The sequence below is a fragment of the Engystomops pustulosus genome, chromosome 8 (genome assembly GCF_040894005.1).
Source record: "Engystomops pustulosus chromosome 8, aEngPut4.maternal, whole genome shotgun sequence".
NCBI classification, from domain to species: Eukaryota; Metazoa; Chordata; class Amphibia; order Anura; family Leptodactylidae; genus Engystomops; species Engystomops pustulosus.
In genome coordinates, this window is record NC_092418.1 from 33,228,367 (window position 1) to 33,255,754 (window position 27,388).

General features: G+C 43.9%; 1 protein-coding gene across 1 annotated transcript in view; it reads right to left on the reverse strand.

Moving 5' to 3' along the window:
* The window catches only part of LOC140076136 (uncharacterized), a 156,571-nt gene that overhangs the window by 93,161 nt on the left and 36,022 nt on the right, over positions 1–27,388 (reverse strand). Inside the window, exons 6-16 of the mRNA XM_072122643.1 lie at positions 17,238–17,415; positions 16,465–16,602; positions 13,929–13,949; positions 11,807–12,607; positions 10,430–10,534; positions 8,709–8,917; positions 7,812–7,969; positions 6,361–6,597; positions 3,196–3,349; positions 1,195–1,279; positions 73–138 (exon numbers count right to left, since the gene is read on the reverse strand). Of these exons, the coding sequence (XP_071978744.1) occupies positions 73–138; positions 1,195–1,279; positions 3,196–3,349; positions 6,361–6,597; positions 7,812–7,969; positions 8,709–8,917; positions 10,430–10,534; positions 11,807–12,607; positions 13,929–13,949; positions 16,465–16,602; positions 17,238–17,415 (2,152 nt within the window). The remainder of the gene's footprint in view (positions 1–72; positions 139–1,194; positions 1,280–3,195; positions 3,350–6,360; positions 6,598–7,811; positions 7,970–8,708; positions 8,918–10,429; positions 10,535–11,806; positions 12,608–13,928; positions 13,950–16,464; positions 16,603–17,237; positions 17,416–27,388) is intronic.

A 27,388-nucleotide genomic window follows, 5' to 3' on the forward strand; every position in this document is an offset into this window, starting at 1 on the left:
ATCACGATTATACAGGCAAGCAGACAATTGACTATATTAATGAATGGCTGTTTTACAGTAAGTGATCAACTCAAACTGTAAATAGTAAGGCTGCTGATATAAGAAGAGTTGTCAGGCTCGCCGCCACGGAGTAAGCTCCTAAAATGAAAAAAGAACATAATATCTGATTAGAACCAGTATCCATCTATCCAAAAATCATTCAGCAAATTAGGTTTGTTTTCCAAATTTAAAAACTTTTGGCTGTCTGGAAATATTCAACCAATTCAATAGCTTTAACCACCACTGCAGTCTTAAAATATTCAACCTTCATGACAAGTATCTTAAGGGGCTTATCCACTTTTAGCACATTCCTGCAAATAATTAATATTGTTTGTGTACAGTATTGAAAAGTTATACAAATTTCCAATGTACATTGAGTATCAATTCTTAATGGTTTTTCTAGATCTTTACTTGCTTTCATGCAACAGCAAAGTTTTTTTACTCTTTAAAGAGGACTTGTCACCAAGTGTGTGAGTGATAGCGTTACCGGAAACCGGAGTAAAATGTAAACGAGGGACCGCTCTCAAAGTGGTCCGATGTATTCATGAGGGGGTGGTCCGAGGCACTGCCTCTTCCCTGGACCGCCCCACTCGCTCCACCATGACGCATGACGCGCAGCAGTCACCGTCCCTAAACCCGCCCACAATCCTGCCCCCTCATGAATACATCGGACCACTTTGAGAGCAGTCCGGCGTTTACACTGTACTTCGCCGCAGTGTTAGATAGCGTTATAGTGAGTACACTGCTTCTCTAGTGAGGGAATCGCAATAGTACAGGTAGTGCTCGGATGAGCAGGATTTTGTTTTGTGTTTGGCTTTGTTTTATCTTCCTTTCTTTTCCAAGATTCTTTTTCATTATTAGTTCATAGTATAAAAGTTACAAACGGTAAAAAAAAATGTCTTACGTTTGTAACTTTTATACTATGAACTAATTAAGAAGAAGAATCTTTTATTATGCATCTGGTGCGGAGATTCATCATTTTTCCTAAGCTTCTTTGTCTCTGGACTATACTATACTGTAAGATGACCCCGTTGAAAAAATGCCATTCTTAAGAATGCATACAAACATACTAAAAAGTTGAGCGGATCTAAATTGTGACAAAATTTTTGTAAGCGTTTACGCCAGATATGTAAAATAATCTTAAAATATACAAACCTGACCGATATATCGGGCCCACAAACACAGTGGCATCTGTCCTGACAGAGTCAGAGGTGGTTATGGCTCTCATTCCACTACACACCTAAAAATAAAAGTGTCAATAATTGAAGTATAAGTGACCAGGAAGGAGAACCTTCCTATATGATATCTATATAGCATCTATATGCTCTGTTAGTGCTGGCCTTTTCTTCATGTGAAGTGTCCTACTATAGAGAAGAACACCAACGCCCTTTGTTCTGAAGATTAATGATTTTTATTGTAACATCTAATGTGTTGCTAAAAATGGCAAAATTTGAGTGGACAAAAAAATCCTAAACCCTTTGGTAATGAGGATTTTAATATCCATTGTTTCTTTAACCGGTTAAGGACCGGGCCCTTTCCTGTTTTTTCATGTCCATTTTTCACTCCCCACCTTCAAAAATCTATAACTTTTTTATTTTTACACGTAAAGAGCTGTGTGACAGCTTGTTTTCTGCATAACAAATTGCACTTCATAATGATGGTATTAAATATTCCATGCCATGTACTCGGAAGCGGGAAAAAAATTCCAAATGCAATGAAAATGGTGAAAAAACACATTTGCGCCATTTTCTTGTGGGCTTGGATATTACGTCTTTCACTGAGCGCCCCAAATGACATGTCTACTTTATTCTTTGGGTCGGTACGATTAAGGGGATACCAAATTTGTATAGGTTTTATAATGATTTCATACATTTACAAAAATTAAAACCTCCTGTACAAAAAAAATTTTTTTGATTTTGCCAACTTCTGGCGCTAATAACTTTTTTATACTTTGGTGTACGGAGCTGTGCGTGGTGTCATTTTTTGCGAAATTTGATAATATTTTCAATGATATCATTTTTAGGACTGTACGACCTTTTGATCACTTTTTATAGATTTTTTTAGATTTTTCAAAATGGCAAAAAAGTGCCATTTTCGACTTTGGGCGCTATTTTCCGTTACGGGGTTAAACGCATTGAAAAACTGTTATCATATTTTGATAGATCGGGCATTTTCGGACGCGTCGATACCTGATGTGTTTATGATTTTTACTGTTTATTTATATTTATGTCAGTTCTAGGGAAAGGGGGGTGATTTGAAATTTTAGTTTTTTTTATTATAATTTTTTTTTTTTTAACTTTTTTTTATTTTTATTTATACTATTTTTCAGACTCCCTAGGGTACTTTAACCCTAGGTTGTCTGATCGATCCTATCATATACTGCCATACTACAGTATGGCAGTATATGGGGATTTTCTTCCTCATTCATTACAATGTGCTATCAGCACATTGTAATGAAGGGGTTAAAACGAAATAGCCTCGGGTCTTCGGAAGACCCGAGGCTACCATGGAGACGGATCGCCGCCCCCCGATGACGTCACGGGGAGCGGCGATCCCAGGTAAGATGGCGGCGCCCATGCGCCGCTATCTGTTTGAGGCTGCCGGCAGCTTTGCCGGCAGCCCACGCTGTAAAAACACCCGCGATCGGTGCTAGCACCGATCGCGGATGTTACCGGTAAGCCTTTGCTGCAATATGCAGCAAAGACTTACCGGCTATGGAGAGGGCTCAGCCCGTGAGCCCTCTCCATGCAGCGCGAAGCGACCGCCGCCATGAATACACGGCGGGCGGTCGCGAACCGGTTAAATTCCTTACCTTTAATAACAATACCAATTGGCTTATGATAGTGTTCGGTTTGGCCACCTGCTCTAAGATGCTGTACTTCGCCGGCACCGCGCCACCACAGTCGCGCCTATGGAGTGACCTGGTGGTATCCCACCACAACAAGTCCAACCCACTCTGCGGCAAACTCTGGTGAAAATCAGGGGCCACTTAAACTCCGCTTCCAGGTGTCGGCTTACGTCATCACTTGCGGTGGTACAGAGGGTCCACTACCCCTGAATCCTGACATCTGGCCAGTGAACTAGTTATCAGAAGTTCTCAAACATTTCCTACTGTTGTTTCACAAAAATAATGAGAATAAATACAATTATACTTACAGGTTCACAGGTCTTGTTACAAATATGGACACCGCAGTGCAGATACATAGCATATGAGTCTTTTACATATTCATAGAGTTGAATAGAAAATCTGCCATTTACAGAGACTCCGTTTTCAATCACATTAACTCTGGAGTCCTCCAAGAAGGGGCAACTGAAAGAAAAGAATATCTGGAGTAATTTAGATATAAATTCACAGACATAATCTTGGTTACATGGACCCATTAGGATAACAGAGGATAATCTGTAGTATCAGCAATACAATAATGGGTCCCAACCCATCAACCTAATGCCCCCTGTCTATGGTGATGGTAGCACTGCCTCTTTTCTAGGTGTAGAGGATGCCTGCTGTCTATGGTGATAGTAAAATTGTCTCTCCTCTAGGTGTAGAGGATGTTCTCTGTCTACGGTGATGGTAGAACCGCCTCTCCTCTAGGTGTGGAGGATGCCCATGTCTATGGTGATGGTAGAACCACCTCTCCTCTAGGTGTAGAGGATGCCCCCTGTCTATGGTGATGGTAGAACCAACTCTCCCCTAGGTGTAGAGGATGCCCCCTGTCTATGGTGATGGTAGAACTGCCTCTCCTCTAGGTGTAGAGGATGCCCCCTGTCTATGGTGATGGTAGAGCCACCTCTCTTCTAGGTGTAGAGGATTCCCCCTGACTATGGTGATGGTAAAACTGCCTCTCCTCTAGGTGTAGAGGATGCCCCTGTCTATGGTGATGGTAGAATCGCCTCTCCTCTAGGTGTAGAGGATGCCCCCTGTCTATGGTGATGGTAGAACCGCCTCTCCTCTAGGTGTAGAGGATGCCCCCTGTCTATGGTGATGGTAGAACCACCTCTCCTCTAGGTGTAGAGGATGCCCCCTGTCTATAGTGATGGTAGAGCCACCTCTCCTCTAGGTGTAGAGGATGCCCCCTGTCTATGTTGATGGTAGAACCAACTGTCCTCTAGGTGTGGTGTAGAGGATGCCCCCTGTATATGGTGATGGTAGAACCAACTCTCCTCTAGGTGTGGTGTAGAGGATGCCCCTGTCTATGGTGAATATAGAACCACCTCTCCTCTAGGTGTAGAGGATGCCCCCTGTCTATGGGGATAGTAGAACTGCATCTCCTCTAGGTGTAGAGGATCCACCCTGTCTACGGTGATGTTAGAACTGCCTCTTCTCTAGGTGTAGAGACCCAGCACCCCATTAGTAGATAATTAGGATTATGAAGTTATGATTCACAAGTAACACATTCACTTGTAATGAAATATACTTTATTTGTGCACTAATCACATCTGATCTGCTGAAAATCAAAGTAGACAAGCCCATGAAGGGCATTACTGTTCCAAAGAAGATGAGGCTAGAAATAGATCCATCAATTCCAACCTTTAATATAAACAAATGTTATTTTTCCCATAACACATTATATTTTGCACCCAGGCCTGTTTGAAACTTGTACAAAGTATCTGCCTTAGCTACCTCCAAAAGCAGAGTCTTCCATAGTTTCACTGCTCTTACAGTCTATGGTGATGGTAGAGCCGCCTCTCCTCTATGTGTAGAGGATGCCCCCTGTCTATGGAGATGGTAAAACCTCCTCTCCTCTAGGTGTAGAGGATGTCCCCTGTCTATGGTAGAAACATCTATCCTTTACAGTAGTTGTAGAGCATGCCCCCTTGTCTATGGAGATGGTAGTACTGCCTCTCCTCTAGGTGTAGAGGATGCCCCCTGTCTATGGTGATGGTAGAACCGCCTCTCCTCTAGGTGCAGCGGATGCCCCCTGTCTATGGTGATGATAGAACTGTCCCTCCTCTAGGTGTAGAGGATTCCCCCTGTCTATGGTGATGGTAGAACCGCCTCTCCTCTAGGTGTAGAGGATGCCCCTGTCTATGGTGATGGTAGAACTGCCTCTCCTCTAGGTGTAGAGGATGCCCCCTATCTATGGTGATGGTAGAATCTCCTCACCTCTAGATGTAGAGGATGTCCCCTGTCTATGGTAATGGTAGAACCACCTCTCCTCTAGGTGTAGAGGATGTTCCCTGTCTATGGTGATGGTAGAACTGCCTCTCCTCTAGGTGTAGAGGATGCCCCCTGTCTATGGTGATGATAGAACTGTCCCTCCTCTAGGTGTAGAGGATTCCCCCTGTCTATGGTGATGGTAGAACTGTCCCTCCTCTAGGTGTAGAGGATTCCCCCTGTCTATGGTGATGGTAGAACCGCCTCTCCTCTAGGTGTAGAGGATGCCCCCTATCTATGGTGATGGTAGAATCTCCTCACCTCTAGATGTAGAGGATGTCCCCTGTCTATGGTAATGGTAGAACCACCTCTCCTCTAGGTGTAGAGGATGTTCCCTGTCTATGGTGATGGTAGAACTGCCTCTCCTCTAGGTGTAGAGGATGCCCCCTGTCTATGGTGATGATAGAACTGTCCCTCCTCTAGGTGTAGAGGATGCCCCCTGTCTATGGTGATGATAGAACTGTCCCTCCTCTAGGTGTAGAGGATTCCCCCTGTCTATGGTGATGGTAGAACCGCCTCTCCTCTAGGTGTAGAGGATGCCCCCTATCTATGGTGATGGTAGAATCTCCTCACCTCTAGATGTAGAGGATGTCCCCTGTCTATGGTAATGGTAGAACCACCTCTCCTCTAGGTGTAGAGGATGTTCCCTGTCTATGGTGATGGTAGAACTGCCTCTCCCCTAGGTGTAGAGGATGCCCCCTGTCTATGGTGATGGTGGAACCACCTCTCCTCTAGGTGTAGAGGATGCCCTCTGTCTATGGTGATGGTAGAACCACCTCACCTCTAGATGTAGAGGATGTCCCCTGTCTATGGTAATGGTAGAACCACCTCTCCTCTAGGTGTAGAGGATGCCCCCTGTCTATGGTGATGGTAGAACTGTCTCTCCTCTAGCCACAGAAGATTCCCTTTTGTCCTGGTTGCAGGCCTAGGTATTAGAACTTCTTTGGTGAGGTCTCTGTACTGTTCATTCAGATATTTATACACTGTAATGTCTCCCCTTAGCCTTCATTTTTTAAACTGAATAACCTCAAGTTTAGTCATCTATCATTATATTCTAGTCCCCCTATTCCCATAATACTCTTGGTTGCTCTCCTCTGCATCCGTTCCAGTTCTACCATGTCCTTTTTATACACTTGTGCCCAAAACTGTGTTAATGAAATACATACCCATTCCAGATTATATGATTTCTTGTTGTCCCGTCTATGGTGGGTGAAGCATAGCAGTTTGTTATCTGCACGGCATACTGGGAAGCGTCTCTCATGTTCAGAAAAATTCCAATAAACAAATTGGTTGTGTCTGTTATTAAAACCGGAGATTCTTCATATGGGGAGGTGTAGGACGAGTCTTTATATAGAGTCATTGTTACTTGTAGTTGCCCAGTCCCAATAATATCCACGGCTGAACTACAATTAAAAGGAAAGCCTATGTTAAGGTACACGAATATTCTACAAAAACAGAGAAAAAACTTGCTGCTCTTGAGTCCAACAGCAAAAGACTGTAACTGGGTCTGCCATTCATGTATCATGAGATTGCTACTTATATCCTGTGGATATATGACGCACACTATAGCTAAAAATATCTTTGAAAATTTCTTAATACAGCAGTGCAACTATCCCTATGTTGTTCCTTCCCATGCCTGTAAAATTCCACACTCCCTTTGTAACGTTGACTCATTTATGCAAATGATCCCATGTGAGTCCAATCATTTTCTAAGCCACACCTCTAACTTCCTGATAGAGACATTTGCTTTGTGACTCACTGAAGAGTCACACAACCAGCGTCTCTCTCTCCTCCCTGAGGGAGGGATGAGTTGGCAAAGCCAAGTCAACGCCCCTTCTCAATGAGAAAGCTGGATACATGGCTGAGCTGGAAGGAGATCAACATGCATAAATGGTGAGTCAACTTTACAAATGGACTGTGGAACTTTACAGGCAAGGGGACGAACAGTATAGGGATAGATGTATGGATTTACATCTATTAATACAACTATAACTAGAACTAGTTGAGCTGAACCAGGCTTTGGCCTCAAACTTCTAGTGATGTTCATGGTTGGGTCCGGGGATCCCAAACCCGCAAAGTTCGGTAAGAACCCAGAGCTCAACATTAGAGGTAACCAAAACTGAGATGACGTCTCACCACAACGTTTGCCATACAGGATACACTGCAACCAACTGACTATAGCCAAACATAATGATGATCACATGGCCTTGCTAGGTAGGTGCAAGACATGATGTGGACATGTGACCAGCGGCCATCTCCTACCCTGTGTCTCCTGCACAAGGACAAAATTGATTAATTCTCGAATATAGTGTATGACCATAACATTTACCCGCTATGTGGAGCAAAATTTGAAATTACAATTAATTAAATATTATCATAAATTTTAATGACCCATTTGAATATAAATTATGCTTATATCTGGAATACCCCTTTTACTGAATTATAAAAAAAATCCAAAATTCTGTTTTCAGTATGTCATTAGTAAGCATTTAGTGCAAAAAGATGGATGGAAAATGGGATTATTTTAGTACGATTTTATATTAATATATTCGTTCTTACCACTGGTTATAATTGGACAGATGTTTATCTTATTATTCAGATTATATAAATGACTCACTTTGTAAATGGCTTCAGGGCTGTTTCCAGGGCCAGCTCCAAGTCTAGAGGATACACACAGGAATACCTAATACTAAGCATATCTTCTCCACCAAGTGATGAATTTGTATCCAAGGAGAGGAAAATACTATTCCTATAGATGATATGTGTGCCATTGTTCTGTACCAAGCAAACAAGATGGGAAGGGGTGAGGCTCAGATACATTTTTCACCACAAGTCTTAAAGTAAAGATTTTTTTAATTGTTCAAATAAAATGTTATTTTATACTTTATACATTTCGGTTTCCTCTTTTTTTTATAAGCGACCTTTTTGGGTACGTGGTCTCCACAGGTAGTGCATTGTAACCCTAAAAGCTGGTGGGAGTTGTACAGGAGTTATGAAAAATACATATCAGCTCCAGGACCTCCTGTGAAAAGTTGTGTTCTAGACCATTGACACAAGACAAACTGGGGCACATTGACTAAGGGTCCGTGGACCGCATTTTCGCCTGGTTTCTCGACTTTTTCCATTTTTCCGCCGCATTTAACTGGGATTTTTGGCGCACGTGATCGGATTTTGGCGCAATTGTGCCGACTTTCATGCGACACACGTCTGGGGGCGTGGCCATCGGACAACCTGACTGATCCGGACTTAGCGCGGGATTTAACATTCAAAATTGTGTCACAAGCCATGCACTTACATGCACCGGGAAGAAGAGGGTGAACTCCGGCGGACCTGAGCGGGGAATCGACACATGTAGGAAATTGGATGCACGATCCTAGTGCATTGCGGCAGCTCTGAATCCTTGTCGTACAACGCACCACGGGGATCGGGACAGGACGGGTAAGTAAGTGTGCCCCACTGTATATAGTATATTAGTAAGACAAGCATTTCTTATATATTTTCCATCTCTACTTACCTCCAGCTCATTCCCACAGAATTCATTTTCCAGGACAGACACTACAGATATGAGGTTGGTTGTGTTGAATTCATCAAATCCTATGCAGGACCTATTATTTAGATGTATGTTTCTGCTGTTTATATTGAATTTTTTTAGATCACATTTCTGGAAAGAAGCTTTCATTTCTTGAGAACCACATGAAAGCACCGGACGGACATCTGATAAGGCTGAAAAAGAGGAAACAATATGGTAATATATCGATGACTTTAATAAATTGACATATTTAAAAGAACTTCTATTGGTATCAGTGGTATTAGTTGGTGTTGACTTACAGCAAACCAACCTTACACTTCGAAATATATGGTAAAAAATGCATTTTATTGAAACATGGTTGAGCTGACAGTCCAACCAAGACAAAATTAGTAGAAAAGTTTACAACACTTAGCGACCATTGAAGTTATGTTGAAAGCTTAATAGGGACATGAAATAAAATGACGATATGATCAATATACATTTACTAACCCACTCCTGTCGCATTTCCCGCTGTGTGTTGTCCGACGATCATGGACCCCGGAGCGATTCACTAAGATTGCGCGCCCGATTTCCTGCGTGTGTCGCTTCCCCGATCAGGTCCGCCGGAGTTCACCATCCTCTTCCCGTTGTATGTAAGTGCATTGTCTTATGGCACAATTTAAATGTTAAACCCTCCCTCAGTACGAATCCGTTGGATCGTCTGACAGCCCATCCCTAGATTTGTGTTGCATGAAAGCCGCCGCGATTGCGTCAAAATCTTATCGCATGCGCCAATATACCCTTTTAAATGTGGTGAAAATCGGTAATCGTTGGAATATCCGCCATCCCTTACTAAATGAGCCCCAGAGTGTTAAGAGAAGAAATCATATGTAGTGCGTCAATTGGACAAAGCCATGGAACTGTACTAGAGCTATATCAGGTTTCAGATCATCAAACTGTTACCGTAAAAGCGCTGGTTGACATTTCCACCCATTGGAAATATACTTTGCAAAAAACATTTCTCCTATTTATGCTTTTACTCAGGGCCGGATTAAGGATGGTGGGGGCCCCTGGGCGCAAACTGGTGGGGGCCCTTCCAACAATGTTTTTGGAAGTATATAGCCTGCCAGCCCCCTGTAGTATATAGCCTGCCAGACCCCTGTAGTATATAGCCTGCCAGACCCCTGTAGTATATAGCCTGCCAGCCCCCTGTAGAATTTAGCCGCCAGTCCCCTGTAGAAAATGGCCACAAAATAAAAATTTTCATACTTACCTCACCTTCCCTTCCAGTGATCCCACAATGCTGCAGGCTCCTCCTCGCTCTTTAGACAGCCGCCGGCCACTGAAGACACAGTTGCCATCGCTGGGGGAGATCGCCGATGCACTGTTTTGGCAGCAGCATGTAGTGATCGGACGCCGACAGTGTGACGTCATCACTCGCCGCCGGCATCCTGCTGCCGCCAAAACAGTGCATCGGTGAACTCTCCCAGCGATGTCAGCTTTGTCTCATTGACACAGCTGACATCCTAGACCCCTATGTGCGACGCGGGCGGCCACAGGCTGCTGCGAGTCGCACACGGAGACAGTCAGCGACTCAGCTGAGTTGAGTCGCTGACTGTCGGACACTGGTGGGGGCCCCTTAAAAAGTGAAAGTGGTGGGGGCCCCGGGGCTAGAGCCCCAGGAGCCCCTCCTTTAATCCGTCCCTGCTTTTACTTATAGGGAGTACCTGTCACAGAACTATCAGTTTTGCAGTAGCAGCTGTAACGTCCATCAACTTGTCTACATTCTTCATCATCATCACATGAACACAAATCAGTGGCAGTGGCTGGATCTGCAAAAAAAAGTAGCAAAAAAATCTTATATACTGCCTGGAACCTCTAAGCAAAAATATGGCACTGTTTTACTTTAATAATACACGGTCATCAATCACATCTGGACACCATTACGCTTTTATGAATGGCCAAAAATGAAAGCTCTGTCATAGAAAATCTCATTGGCAAGAGCGATGCTGTTTCTGAAGTCTATTTTCTAGATTTAAATAACTCATTTTTGTACACATAAGGGCACCCCTTTAAATAAGATAGGAAGGACCCTGGATTTTAAAAGTTGCAGAAATTTTTAAAATTCATTTTAAATAAATAGTTTAAGGTGATTCTAAGAAACCTTGTAATACAGGCTGTCCGTGGGTAATGAACAAGATGGGTTCTGTAGGTTTGTTGGTAAGTTGAATTTGTATGAAAGTCAGAACTGGTATATTTTGTAAGTGTAACTCAAGACACATTTTTGTTTGTGTGACAATTGAATTTGTAACATTTTGTATTGTCGAGGGAACAAGGATTAAAAATAAAGCGTCATTGCAGACACCTTTAACTCTTATTACCAGAGAGCATCACCAGAGAGGCGACTAGGAGTAACTAGGAGGCGACTTGTAACTAGGAGTTGTCTATAAGTTGGGTGTTCTTGAATTGGGACTCCCTGTATATCTTATCAGTGGAAATGCCTCTATCTCCTAGTACAGTGGTGACGAACCTATGGCACAGGTGCCAGGGGTGCCACTCAGAGCTCTCTCTATGGGCACCCTCGCCATCACAGCGCAGAGTTTGCCAGAATGGACACAAGCCCTATTTCAGTCTCAGGCAGACCAGGACCCTAAAAGGAAGCTACATTGATAATCCAAAATTCTTCTCCTTCTTTCTACTGTATTAGTGTCCACAGATGCCAATGCAATTTAATCCTGTGAAAGAGCAGGGAGTAATAAGTTACTGCTTATTGTCGCATTGGCACTTTGCAAAAAATATGCAGGTTTTGGTTGTAGTTTGGGTACTCGGTGTCTAAAAGGTTTGCCATCACTGTCCTAGTATCTGCCCTCACCTATGTGCCAAGGTACTAAGCTCACTGATCAGATTTTCCATAGGGCCAGGGACTGCATAAAGAGGGTTAAGAGGATGTAAAAGGTGGAGTACGTACCGGGGCTTGGAAGAGTTGGCCTTTAAGGCATACCCCCTGTTTCTTCTCTCAAGTGTTTCATGAAATGCAAATTACTCTTTGGGTACTTTACTGTGTTCAAAATTAACATGATTTCAACTATGTTTTATTTTCTTACCTGTGCAATATCCAGAATAGTATTGAGGGGGGTAACCAAATTTATACACATAAAATCCTCCAGGACAAGCCTTTATCTTCACCGATGATGTCCACTGACAGCAAGTACTCTCTTCAGAAGTGCAAACTGTACGATTCACAATTCCATCGGCAGGTCCGGGATGTGATCCGTCCAACCAAATGGGGGATCTGGTGTAACAACTACCCTGAGAGGGGCAGTAATCTGCCAGGCGGGATCCACCGCTTCCGTTAAAACGATACCATCCATTAAGGTAATAGTCAGAACGTCCATTAAAGTATTCGGAATCATAATACGATGTGCTCCTGGTAGAGTCGTTCAAGGTGGTATAGTTGAAACAAGGATCTAAGCACGAGTAGGACCCATAGTATTTGATGCATTCCCACCCAAACCCACAAACATCCTTTGCACATTCATCTACCTCACATCTATATCCATCTCCATAAAATCCTGTTTGACAATTGCAGGAGAAGGATCCCGGGCTATTGTCACATGTGGCTAGTGGGTTGCAGTTGCTAAGTTCGGGTTCAGAACATTCATCTATATCTACACATGATGATTCTTCCATTCTGTAGCCACTGTAACAGACACAGTAATACGAGCCATACGTGTTATAACAGTCAGCAGTAATGCCACAAATGGTTGAATCATCCTCATAATAATCACATTCATTGACATCCTGACATAAAAATCCGTCGCCATAGAAGCCGTATTCGCAGACACAGGTGTAGTCAAAGACATTTTTTTGACAAATGGCTCTGCTGTGACATCTGGAGCAAAACGCTGTGAATAAAAAAGAAAAGTGGACGTGTACTCGGTGACACAACAGTAAAAATAGTGCACTCATTAAAGGACATCTACCACCAGGATGAAGGACTGTATGCAAATGAGCCTGAGGGGCTCCAGGCTCCATTAACACCTATGGAGCCTGGAGCCTATCAGGCTCATTTGCATACAGTCTTGCACCCTGTAGGTAGATGCCCTTTAAACGTTTTTTTTAATGGATTGGTGCCGGCATCGGTTCTTTTAATGGACTGTGCAACCAGCTTGATGGAGGGTCGGGATCTCACCGTACGCTGGTGCACGATGAGCTAAAAGTATGAAAATGACCCCAATACATCCAGTGCCCCCACTTTATTCTATTATAGAGAGTATATTTATATAGAGTGTCCCCATTAGGCCTCACAATCATTTATATTTTATGTAATTACCTGCAGAATACATTTTATTTTAGCTGGTGCCCCCAGAATCAATTATATTTTGCATAATAGCCGTTAAAAAAATATTTTCTTTCCCAGAATTCTCAGTGGTGTAGAAATGGCCTTTAAGATTCCATATGCAAAGGCTTTCTCCCCCGCAGAATACACTGCCCTTCCTGACCCACGTCTAATCTTTCAGCTCGACAGATTAACAAGTTTCCACTACAATGGGTGGACTTTAATATGGCTTAACATCTTAATTCTGAAATATAGAATGAGAATCCAGAACTTCTGCCTCATTTATTATCACCGGGCACCAAAAATAATAATCTTATATTTTGATATCTGTACACCATATTCATTTTTTTTTACTGTGTAGAAGCCAACATTTAGTTGGAAACACCACAGTTGTGTCCTATGAAATTGCCTATAGAGTCTATTCCTTTTGGAAAAGACTTACTGGTTTGGCTATTATCCCACATCATTTCACTAGGCTTCTTTAAAGTCAGACGTTGATATGGAGGGAGCTGCCATTTTTATGGTAACACTGAGGCTTAGTTTTCCAGTTTTGGAAAACATATTTCCATATTCGGATGAAGCATACAATGGGTTTATTTCATCTGTTTTCTCTTCCTGCTGGGGGTCTTCTAGCTCCTCTACCCTGTAAAGTGGCCATCAACTTCTCAGACTGCTCCATGCACATTGTGCTTTGGTAATCTGGGAGCCCCCTCATTGTTGCTTCTAGAGACAGAATGCGGCTCCGACATTATAAATAGACAGATTGTAAAGACTCTTTGAACAGAATACTTCTGCCGAAAAAGGGGAGGGACGCTGATGAGCAAATCTTATTTTAGGTGGGTTACTGGGTAAATAAAATGGAAAATAAGTATAAAACATATACTTACAAGATGCATTATCTGTGTCTTCTTTCAAGGAAGAAAAAACAAAGTTAGAATTAAATACAAAAAAATTACCTGATAACAATGCATAAGGTTATATACTTATATAAATTTACCACATCAAAAAGTACAGTACCCTATTTTTCGGACTATAAGATGCACCACAGATTTAGTTTTCCAAAATAGCAAAAATATATTTAACACCAATTAAAATATCCCAGTTGGTTGCAAAAAGCACAGAACACACTTATCTGCTACATCCATACATTTACATACACAGCTCAGCTATACACACACAGAAATAGGAACACACTTACACACTGTTATAAGTACACACAAATACACACACTGACTGGGCACTGCTATACACAGAAACACACACACAGCACTGCTATACACACACAAGGACCACAATGGACACTGCAATACACAGAAACACACTCAGCCTTACTATATGCACATACATAAGGAACATACTGGGCACTTTTATACACAAACACACACAAAGCTCTGCTATACACACATAAGGAACACACCGGGCACTACCATAGACATAAACACACACACACACAGCACTGCTATACATAGATAGGAAACACACTGGGCATGACTATACACATAAAACACTGGGCACTGGGTCTCCTCACGCTGCTGTGTTCTTTGATCTCAGCATTCAAACTGCTCTTCAGCCCCTCTACTATGATGTCATATCTTACCAGCAGTATGCTACTGCTGTTACTTAGAGCAGAGGGTGATGCTTTGCTTTGTTAAATGAAAAAAATATCACACAGGAGTGCACCCTGGTTCTCTAAGTCCAGCTACCATGCTGGAATATAAATGTATTTTTAACAGCCCTGTGCTTACTGAGAACACACAATAAGCTCAATAATTCATATGGTTTGGTAAAAATATGTAGTTATTGCAGGGGGACTCTTCTTAATCACACCAGGGAGCACTGTAACTATAACTATAATTTATTGAGTAAAATATTTTTGTACTTATTCAGGGGGTACGATATAATCATTTATACAGTAGAAATCATATATATTATAATATTTGGGGTGACAGTGCACAATTTGATACACATATGGGACACAGTGTGGACAGCTGTGTTGGGAAATGATTATTCAGTAGAGCAAAGTGTGATTTATTTGTTACCCAGGGGACACAATACTGATAAGTGATAATGGTGTTTCAGGAGCGCAGTGTGGAGATATGTTCCACAGACATGACATAAGGGTACGGCAGAGGGCTACATTTTGTGATGTCAGGTAGTGATGTCAGGTCGAACATGTCAGGTGATGTCAGGTAGAGCATGTCAGGTGATGTCTACCTGACATCACTATTTTAAAGCATTAATTTGTATACCTTTCTATGGACTTTTTAGGTCTTTAACAGGGCCAGTGTTAATAGGGAAAGGTTCCAGTCTGGGTGGCAGCGATCTAGGGCTGCGGCTCCGAGGCTAGGACATTTAGGGTACAACAGTCATCTGGTTAGGGGTTAATAGGGATAGTACTTTTACCCAATCCCCCGTTTTTTCTGACAGTTTGACCGTACCCTGTGGACCCTTGCCTCCGTATATCGCCCCAACCTGTATGCACCATCTACAGAATTGTTTTCTGAGATACCGGTTCCAGCTTCCTCATCTGAGTCTTGGTACACATCGAGACGGGCGGACAGGAGACGTTGGTTCCCCTCATAGGCCATCTCAGTGGTGAGTCCTCGTGGATCATTTTTCTTTGGCTTTAGCCTATATCATTAAGCATTGATCCACACACAAGCATAATATACCCGTGAAGGGCTCATTGGTCTAAGGTTGAACTAGACACCTTTTGAATTTTTTAGACAGCCTTGTTGTCTATGAGTGCTTTTCACCTTCATCATCTCAACTTAGATTTTTATTGATAATTTTAATTATAAAGATTAAAAGTTAACTTTTATGCACTCTTTATACTGTCTCATACCTATAGTGAATCTATGCATCATTATCAGCCATTATAGTTTTTTCATACTTTCCAAATAAAGGCTGACTAGGGGTGTTGTCAGTTATTGTTAAAGTTGTCAGTATATTTTAATTGAGTGTTTTTTAGATAAACCTGGTAATTTTACTGGGTATGATATAGCATAGGGCAGTGGTGGCGAACCTATGGCACTAGTGCCAGAGGCGGCACTCGGAGCCCTCTGTGTGGGCACCCAGGCCATTACCCCAGAATGAAGTTCAACAGACAGGACTTAAAGAATCTTCCTGGGGAATCTTACTACAATATTAGATGAATTTGCCCTCCTCCTATCAACTGCGTTGGTGTCCTTAGGAGGCTGAACAATTGAAAATTGTCAAAGAACAAGGAGAAATAAATTACTGCTTAAATTGCTGTGCTGGCACTTTGCAATAAATAAGTGGCTTTTAGTTGAAGTTTGAGCACTCCGGCTCTAAAAGGTTCGCCATCACTGGCATAGGGTATGGTAGCTGCGGGTAAGATGAACCAGTGCCCATGACCCTTCAGTTATTCCCCTGCTTTGAATATAAACCCAATATATTTACCTTTATATCCTTCAATACGGACGGAAAAAGAACTCATTGCAAAGACTTCAATTTTCCAAATTCCAGGGATAGGATATTCCAAGTAATATGTTTTGCCCCAAAGCTGTCCAAAGAAGGGTATGAGGTTTGCTTTATCACCTGCGGAAACAGTTATCTCTTTTAAACTCAATTGATTCAACTATTACTAAGACTGTTGCTTTACTTTTTAGCTTAAACGTCTCCAAAGGGCACAATATATTAGAGAACATCCCAAGTTAAGGATTGGTATTTTGAAAATAATAGCATTTCTCTATGACATAGAGATTTTTACGAATTCCAAGATAAAATATGTGAAAATAACATGAAAAGAAAAAAGAGTATTGCCTTCCAAAACCCCTCTACCATCATTGAACAGGCACCGAAGGCAAGAATATTACCAATACAACTATGCAAGACCCAGATATTAAGGCCTCCTCATAATCACTATATGATGACTGAATAATATTACCCTACTGCTACTTTGCTACTTTGTAATACTGCAAAACATTACCCTATCAGTGTACCCTATCATTACACGATCAGTGTCATATGTAATTGTGGATGTAACAGCAGTGTGTCAGCTGTAATGTCAGCTGACACCCACTCTGTGTGGCAGCGGCTTCATATACATACAGTCAGCTGTCCTGAAGCGGTTAGCGTTAGAATGTAATTAATATAGCAGGTCATTTACTTATGAAAAAATAGAATATTTGTAAATTACAATATTTGTACTACCATATAATATCGGTTCTTACCATAGGTATTATAAAGAGTTAATGAGCAGTTGAAACCTGATAGTGATATGATGACTTTGTCAAAATTTGATGACACAAATAACAGAGCGCTGTAATAATGTGTGTCACCATCCACAGAAAACAGGCGGGTGGTACTGTTAACCGGAGCGCTCTTAAAGAAGTGAATCAGATCTATAATCTACAAAGAAAAAATAAGGTTGTGAGAGAAGTTAACATAAAAACACTCCAGAACATCCACGGGACACTTTAAAAAGTTTGTCTTTTTTGTTTCATATTTTAAAAAGTGATTCACGGCAATCATAGCATCATACATTATCAGACCTAGTGTGAATACAGACCGACGCGTTTCGTCCTATACGGACCTATTCATGGTTATACCACCAACTTGTGTCATAGGCATTTAAATCAAGAAATTCCCACGTGAAAAGTGGGTGGAGATTGTGGGAATGTGGGGGGTCATGTGATTAACCCGTATCCAGGTGAAACTACCCCACAATCGCCAAATAGAGTCACTATTAACCCCTGTGCACACCTACTATCAATATGTTATATATATAAAAATACATTATACAAAGAAACCATACATATATGGGGAGGAACCTTACTTTATGTTGACACATGGTTTACAAAATGTTATCCTAAGAATAGGAGAAAAGCTCCTTTCTATCTGATATCCTCCTAGCCCAGATATATTAGACCCGTACACACATACATACAAACTAATAAGAATACATACTAGTAACAAAGCATCAAATCTCGTCTTAGATATTCAGGATAAATATCCAATATGTTTCTCTATCCATAAGTTTCCGCATATCCTCCTCCTGTTGGTGGAAAGACCTTTTCTATACCTTTCCATTTCTCTTTATCAGTTGTCTTTATTATGTACCTCCCTGAAGTGTTTGGACACGGCCGAAATGTTAACAGTTGTAAAGACAGGTGGTACAACCTACATACTGTACCTTACATTGGTGCATGCTATTAAATATACAACAAGCAGTGTGTTGCAGTTTGTATCATAATTTCTACCTTTCACAAAAGACATAAATGTCTTTTCCTTCCAAATGTGAACATACTTTACATATAGTGGGGCTTATTTTCTAAGGGTCCGAATCGCGCACTTTCGTCGGGTTTCCCGACTATTTCAGATTTACCCTGAATTGCCCCAGGATTTTGGCGCATGCAATTGGATTTTAGGGCATGTTTTCGCGCAAAATAGGGGGCTGTGGCTGTCGGACAACCCGTTGGATTCGGAAAAAACGTGAAATTTTTTAAAAAATGCAGGATATCGGGCGCACGATCTTAGTGAATGCAGGCAGACCCGAATCCTCGTCTGACAACGCTCTGCGGGATCGCGACTGGACTGGGTAAGTAAATGTGCCCCAGTACGTCCACACCTGTGAAGCCAAGTATACTTCATTTTCTGGCCATCTTTCCCATCTGAAAAAAAGCTGGGTGAAACTTGAATTCCTATTGTGGGGGCACTCAGTGACAAATTACAGAATTATGTGTATAAGGCACATTGTAATGAATGGGTTACAACTAGAGATGAGCGAGCACTAAAATGCTCGGGTACTCGTTATTCGAGACAAACTTTTCCCGATGCTCAAGTGCTCGTCTCGAATAACGAGCCCCATTGAAGTCAATGGGAGACTCGAGCATTTTTCAAGGGGACCAAGGCTCTGCACAGGGAAGCTTGGCCAAACACCTGGGAACCTCAGAAAAGGATGGAAACACCACGGAAATGGACAGGAAACAGCAGGGACAGCATGCATGGATGCCTCTGAGGCTGCTTAATCGCACCATTATGCCAAAATTATGGGCAACAGCATGGCCATGACAGAGTGACAGAATGAAGCTAGATAGCATCTAAAACATCAAATAATTGACCCTGACACTATAGGGGACGGCATGCAGAGGCAGCGGCAGCAGCGGCAGGCTAGAGAGTGGCATGGCGACATACCCTAAATGGACTCAGGCTTCAAACCAATGGGTGGCAGAGAGGAACAAAAGGAGGTGAGCAAGAAGCGCTCAAATAATATCGGTACATGATAAAAGTTTGCCAGTATATTTTGTGGATTACACAGCAGGGTGGCGACAAAGTTAACATGGAAGCCATGAAAACAACCCAAAATTCTGCCTGACACAGCTCGTTTGATAAGGGGACCATGTATGGAGGCAGTGAACTAGTAGTAGATTAAAGGTGCTGCAGTTAAAACTATGTTAGTTGGATCTTGGGATGGAGCTGGCGCTCCGCTTCTGGCGAGCTTTCTCCAATCCAAGCCCCTGTCTCTAGGCTACTCCCCAAACAGCACTTCTAAGAACCTTTTGTATAAGATCAAGTGTAGTAGCGTTCTTATAAGTTTGGGATATGGCGGGTGAGGGGAATGTAAACAGATGCGCAAGAAGCGCTGAAATAATATCGGTAAATGATAAAAGTTTGCCAGTATATTTTGTGGATTACACAGCAGGGTGGCGACAAAGTTAACAAGTTTGATGTGGAATGCCCTGTAATAGCTCTTGGGCGGTGTGCCTTTTATCGCCTAGGCTCAGCAGTTTGAGCACCGCCTGCTGTCGCTTAGCGACGGCACTGCTGCTGTGCCTAGAGCTACCGACTGATGACGCCATGGCCACGGATGGTAATTCGGAGGAGGAGGAGGTGGAGGAGGGGTGGGAGGAGGAGGAGGTATAGTAGGCCTTTGAGACCTGGACCGAGGAAGGCCCCGCAATCCTCTGCGTCGGCAGTATATGACCAGCCCCAGGGTCAGACTCGGTCCCAGCCTGCACCAAGTTAAGTGTAGTAGCGTTCTTATAAGTTTGGGATATGGCGGGTGAGGGGAATGTAAACAGATGCGCAAGAAGCGCTGAAATAATATCCCTAAATGGTAAAAGTTTGCCAGTATATTTTGTGGATAACACAGCAGGGTGGCGACAAAGTTAACAACTTTGATGTGGAATCAATGAAAACAACCCAAATTTCTGCCTGACACACCTCGTTTGATAAGGGGACGATGTATGGAGGCAGCTATATGGACGACTTTTGGAGGTAGCAATGGAGACAACGTGTGGAGGCTGCTATGGAGACAATTTAATTTGGATAGTGCCTGTATGTGGCAGTCCAAAAAAGTTTTCAAACCAGAGGAGCAGGTAGGTGGCCCTCCAGAAAAATGAAATAGATTGAGTGCCTGTATGTGGCAGTCCAAAAAAGTTTTCAAACCAGAAGAGCAGGTAGGTGGCCCTCCAGAAAAATGAAATAGATTGAGTGCCTGTATGTGGCAGTCCAAAAAAGTTTTCAAACCAGAGGAGCAGGTAGGTGGCCCTCCAGAAAAATGAAATAGATTGAGTGCCTGTATGTGGCAGTCCAAAAAAGTTTTCAAACCAGAGGAGCAGGTAGGTGGCCCTCCAGAAAAATGAAATAGATTGAGTGCCTGTATGTGGCAGTCCAAAAAAGTTTTCAAACCAGAGGAGCAGGTAGGTGGCCCTCCAGAAAAATGAAATAGATTGAGTGCCTGTATGTGGCAGTCCAAAAAAGTTTTCAAACCAGAGGAGCAGGTAGGTGGCCCTCCAGAAAAATTGAATAGATTGAGTGCCTGTATGTGGCACTCCCAAAAATTGTTTAAAACAGAGGACCGGGTAGGTGGCCCTCCAGAAAAATTAAATGCATAAAGTACTATAGCTAGAGCCAGTGGGCCCTGTCAAAAAATAGCCAGTTTCCTCTGCTTTAGTGTACAAAGAGGAGGAGAAGGAGGAAAATGAGGAGGAGTGCATAAATTATTCAGGTTGAGCTTCCTTCACCTGGTGGAGATTGGAAATTATGAGAAATCCAGGCTTTATTCATCTTAATAAGCGTCAGCCTGTCAGCGCTGTCAGTCGACAGGCGTGTACGCTTATCGGTGATGATGCCACCAGCTGCAATGAAAACCCGCTCGGACAAGACGCTAGAGGCAGGGCAGGCAAGAACCTCCAAGGCGTACAGCGCCAGTTCGTGCCACATGTCCAGCTTTGAAACCCAGTAGTTGTAGGGAGCTGTGTGATCATTTAGGACGATGGTATGGTCAGCTACGTACTCCCTCACCATCTTTCTGTAAAGATCAGCCCTACTCTGCCGAGACTGGGGACAGGTGACAGTGTCTTGCTGGGGTGACATAAAGCTGGCAAAAGCCTTGTAAAGCATACCCTTGCCAGTGCTGGACAAGCTGCCTGCTCGCCTACTCTCCCTCGCTACTTGTCCCGCAGAACTACGCACTCTGCCGCTAGCACTGTCAGAAGGGAAATACTGTTTCAGCTTGTGCACCAGGGCCTGCTGGTATTCATGCATTCTCACACTCCTTTCCTCTGCAGGGATGAGAGTGTAAAGATTTTGCTTGTACCGTGGGTCCAGGAGAGTGAATACCCAGTAATCGGTGCTGGAATAAATTCTTTGAACGCGAGGGTCACGGGATAGGCAGCCTAGCATGAAATCTGCCATATGCGCCAGAGTACCAACGCGTAAGAATTCACTCCCCTCACTGGCCTGACTGTCCATTTCCTCCTCCTCCAACTCCTCTTTTTCTGCCCATGCACGCTGAACAGTGAAGGACTCAACAATGGTCCCCTCTTGTGTCTCGCCAACATTCTCCTCCTCTTCCTCCTCATCCTCCTCCACCTCCTCCGATATGCGCTGAGAAACAGACCTAAGGGTGCTTTGGCTATCAACAAGGGAATCTTCTTCCCCCGTCTCTTGTGACGAGCGCAAAGCTTCCGACTTCATGCTGATCAGAGAGTTTTTCAACAGGCCAAGCAGCGGGATGGTGAGGCTGATGATGGCGGCATCGCCACTGACCATCTGTGTTGACTCCTCGAAGTTACTCAGCACCTGACAGATATCAGACATCCACGTCCACTCCTCATTGTAGACTTGAGGAAGCTGACTGACCTGACTACCAGTTCTGGTGGAAGTTGACATCTGGCAGTCTACAATCGCTCTGCGCTGCTGGTAAACTCTGGATAACATGGTTAATGTTGAATTCCACCTCGTGGGCACGTCGCACAACAGTCGGTGAGCGGGCAGTTGGAGGCGGCGCTGCGCTGCCCTGAGAGTGGCAGCATCTGTGCTGGACTTCCTGAAATGCGCACAGATGCGGCGCACCTTCGTGAGCAAATCAGACAGATTGGGGTATGTCTTGAGGAAACGCTGAACTATGAGATTTAACACATGGGCCAGGCATGCCACATGTGTCAGTCTGCCGAGTTGCAGAGCCGCCACCAGGTTACGGCCGTTGTCACACACAACCATGCCTGGCTTCAGGTTCAGCGGTGCCAGCCACAGATCAGTCTGCGCCGTGATGCCCTGTAATAGTTCTTGGGCGGTGTGCCTTTTATCGCCTAGGCTCAGCAGTTTGAGCACCGCCTGCTGTCGCTTAGCGACGGCACTGCTGATGTGCCTAGAGCTAGCGACTGATGGCGCCATGCCCACGGAGGAGGAGGTGGAGGAGGGGTGGGAGGAGGAGGAGGCATAGTAGGCCTAAATGACCTGGACCGAGGTAGGCCCCGCAATCCTCGGCGTCGGCAGTATATGACCAGCTGCAGGGTCAGACTCGGTCCCAGCCTCCACCAAGTTAACCCAATGTGCCGTCAGCGATATATAGTGGCCCTGCCCGGCAGCACTCGTCCACGTGTCCGTGGTCAGGTGGACCTTGTCAGAAACGGCGTTGGTCAGGGCACTGATGATGTTGTCTGACACGTGCTGGTGCAGGGCTGGGACGGCACATCGGGAAAAGTATTGGCGGCTGGGGACCGAATACCGAGGGGCAGACGCCGCCATGAGGTTGCGAAAGGCCTCGGTCTCTACTAGCCTATAGGGCAGCATCTCCAGGCTAAGCAATCTGGAGATGTGGACATTAAGGGCTTGGGCGTGCGGGTGGGTTGCACTATATTTCCGTTTCCGCTCCAGCGTCTGGGGTATGGAGAGCTGAACGCTGGTGGATGCTGTGGAGGATCGTGGAGGCGACGATGGGGTTTTTGTGCCAGGGTCCTGGGCAGGGGGCTGACTATCAGCTGACACAGGGGAAGGAGCAGTGGTGTGCACGGCCGGAGGTGAACGGGCTTGGTGCCACTGAGTGGGGTGTTTAGCATTCATATGCCTGCGCATACTGGTGGTAGTTAAGCTAGTAGTGGTGGAACCCCTGCTGATCCTGGTTTGGCAAAGGTTGCACACCACAGTCCATCGGTCATCCGGTGTTTCCTTAAAGAACCTCCAGACTTCTGAAAATCTAGCCCTCGCCGCGGGAGCCCTCGCCACAGGAGCTTCACTACGTGACACATTTGGCGCTGATGCACCTGCTCTGGCCCTGCCTCTCCGTCTGGCCCTACCACTGCCTCTTCCAACCTGTTCTGGTCGTGGACTCTCCTCCGTCTCAGAAGCACTGTGTTCACCCGGCCTCTCAACCCAGCTTGGGTCTGTCACCTCATCATCCTCCGATCCTTCAGTCTGCTCCCCCCTCGGACTTCCTGCCCTGACAACAACTTCACCACTATCTGACAACCGTGTCTCCTCATCGTCGGACACCTCTTTACACACTTCTTCCACTACGTCAAGAAGGTCATCATCACCCACAGACTGCGACTGGTGGAAAACCTGGGCATCGGAAAATTGCTCAGCAGCAACCGGACAAGTGGTTTGTGACTGTGGGAAGGGTCCAGAAAACAGTTCCTCAGAGTATGCCGGTTCAAATGCCAAATTTTCCTGGGAGGGGCAGACTGGGGGGGAGGAGGCTGAGGTGCAGGAGCTGGAGGAGTGCCGATTTCGGTGACATGGGTGGACTGCGTGGAAGACTGACTGGTGGACAAATTGCTCAAAGCATTGTCGGCAATCCACGACATCACCTGTTCGCACTGTTCTGGCCTCAACAGTGCTCTACCACGAGTCCCAGTAACTTCAGACATGAACCTAGGGAGTGTAGCTCTGCGGCGTTCCCCTGCTCCCTCATCAGCAGGTGGTGTCTCACCCGCCCAGGACCACGGCCTCTGACCCCTGCAGTAGTTGGACGCCCACGTCCCCGCCCTCGTCCTCTACCCCTAGCCCTTGGGTTAAACATTTTGAAAATGAAAGTTATAACTTTAATTTTTTTTTTACTTTTTTTTGTGTTTTTTTGTGTTTTTTTTTTTGTGTGTTTTTTAGTTTTTAAAACCAAACGATGCTATCCTATTGCTATGGCTATTTTCTAGCCAAGTATAAAAGCACACTGCTATGCCAGATGAGATGACGCTGAGTTATGAAAAAATAAACGTAAAATAAAAAGAAACTGGCAGACTGTGCCTAATTGAAATCCAACCCCTAATAAATTTTCCCACTTCGGTCTTTGCGATGGATATGTGCGTCATTAAGCGCTAAACACAAAGGTCGCAAGTCTCACTACAAATTCCTCACAATTTGGTAGTAGGTGCACTGCAGCAAGGACAGCCACCAGCAGATCAACCAGAAATAAAATATATATAACGCTATTGTAGGCGTAAGTAAGCCGTTTGGATTCTCCTTTGGCTATTTTCTAGCCAAGTATGAAAGCACACTGATGAGATGACGCTGAGTTATGAAAAAATAAACGTAAAATAAAAAGAAACTGGCAGACTGTGCCTAATTGAAATCCAACCCCTAATAAATTTTCCCACTTCGGTCTTTGCGATGGATATGTGCGTCATTAAGCGCTAAACACAAAGGTCGCAAGTCTCACTACAAATTCCTCACAATTTGGTAGTAGGTGCACTGCAGCAAGGACAGCCACCAGCAGATCAACCAGAAATAAAATATATATAACGCTATTGTAGGCGTAAGTAAGCCGTTTGGATTCTCCTTTGGCTATTTTCTAGCCAAGTATGAAAGCACACTGATGAGATGACGCTGAGTTATGAAAAAATAAACGTAAAATAAAAAGAAACTGGCAGACTGTGCCTAATTGAAATCCAACCCCTAATAAATTTTCCCACTTCGGTCTTTGCGATGGATATGTGCGTCACTAAGCGCTAAACACAACGGTCGCAAGTCTCACTGCAAATTCCTCACAATTTGGTAGTAGATGCACTGCAGCAAGGACAGCCACCAGCAGATCAACCAGAAATAAAATATATATAACGCTATTGTAGGCGTAAGTAAGCCGTTTGGATTCTCCTTTGGCTATTTTCTAGCCAAGTATGAAAGCACACTGATGAGATGACGCTGAGTTATGAAAAAATAAACGTAAAATAAAAAGAAACTGGCAGACTGTGCCTAATTGAAATCCAACCCCTAATAAATTTTCCCACTTCGGTCTTTGCGATGGATATGTGCGTCACTAAGCGCTAAAGACAGCGGTCGCAAGTCTCACTACAAATTCCTCACAATTTGGTAGTAGATGCACTGCAGCAAGGACAGCCACCAGCAGATCAACCAGAAATAAAATATATATAACGCTATTGTAGGCCTAAGTAAGCCGTTTGGATTCTCCTTTGGCTATTTTCTAGCCAAGTATGAAAGCACACTGATGAGATGACGCTGAGTTATAAAAAAATAAACGTAAAATAAAAAGTAAATGGCAGACTGTGCCTAATTGAAATCAAACCCCTAATAAATTTTCCCACTTTGGTGTTTGAGGTGGATATGTGTGTCACTAAGAGCTAAACACAACCGTAGCAAGTCCCCCTGCAAATTCCTCACAATATGGTACTAGCTGCAAATAAAAAAAAAAAAAAAAAGTATAACGTTATTGTAGCCCTAAGAAGGGCTGTTGGGTTCTTGTTGAATCACTCCTGCCTAACACTATTCTAATAGAACACCCTAACGCTTTCCCTGACCAGCAGCAGCTCTCTCCCTAGTGGCATCCAGACACAGAATGATCCGAGCAGCGCGGGCAGCGGCTAGTCTATCCCAGGGTCACCTGATCTGGCCAGCCAACCACTGCTATCGACGTGTAAGGGTACCACGTCATGCTGGGTGGAGTGCAGAGTCTCCTGGCTTGTGATTGGCTCTGTTTCTGGCCGCCAAAAAGCAAAACGGCGGGAGCTGCCATTTTCTCGAGCGGGCGAAGTATTCACAGTGGATGATCGTCGGACAATGCAGTTTCGGTGAATCCCTCAGACCGGGTAAGTAAATGTGCCCCAATGTATTAGTGGACAAACCCATTAAAGAGCTAAAGAAACCCTTTAGTGAAAACAAGTCTTTTCCCTTCCTGTATGAAGTGCAACCTTAGCTTGATTTTTAGATTTCTTCTTTGTCTCTCTATTATTTGTCTCTCAATCTCTTGTTTTCTCAGCTTGGAATCACATAATCAAACTGTACACACTGGGAGTAGACTGTGACCTACTCTTCTGTATTCTAAATGCCATAACAGGAATACAGAGAGACTGAGGTGTGAGCTCCACATCCGCCTAACGTCCTTGCAAAGCTAAAATAGTTACAAAACAATTGTGACACTGTGGCGAGAAGTCAACAATGTCAACAGAGAAACTGTCTCTGGTCTCTCCGGAACCAACAGTCACTTGAGTGTAGATTGTTGTAGCCGGAGCAAGGTTTAACATGACTTTTTTCACTTTTGTACTTTAATACATAAGCCATTGAAAGTTGGCTACATCTCTATGCTAAAGACTGTCTACGTAAGTTCTAAAAGGGGTAAGAATTCTGTGTAAACAGGTGTGAACAGAAACGGAAACGGTAAGGCCTTCACCTATCTGAGCAGTATCATGGCTGGTTTGCATCCCTTATCTCAGCCATTTTGTATCTAAGTTGCATCTGTTTGGCATCCTGTTTTTTCTGACTTCTATAGCACATTGATGTTATGGAGAAATGGTCTGTTCAAGTTCTTACTTGGAAGGGAAAGACATTTACGTCTTTTGTGAAGGGTAGAAGTTATGATGATCCACGGGATAGGGTCAAACTTGCTGATGAGTGGGGGTCTCAGTGCTGAGACCCACATAGATCGCGAAAACGAACACGTCGCTCCATCAGACTAATGGAGCAGACGGCCGCGCATGACCCTTCTGCTCTATTAATCTCTATGGAGCTGACGAAGATTGCACTCACTGATCTCCGTCAGCTCCAAAGAGATTAATGGAGCAGAATGGTTATGCGCAGCCATCTGCTCCATTAGTCTGACAGAGCAACAAGAGGTCAGACAGACTCCTCGTTTTCGTGCTCTGTGAGG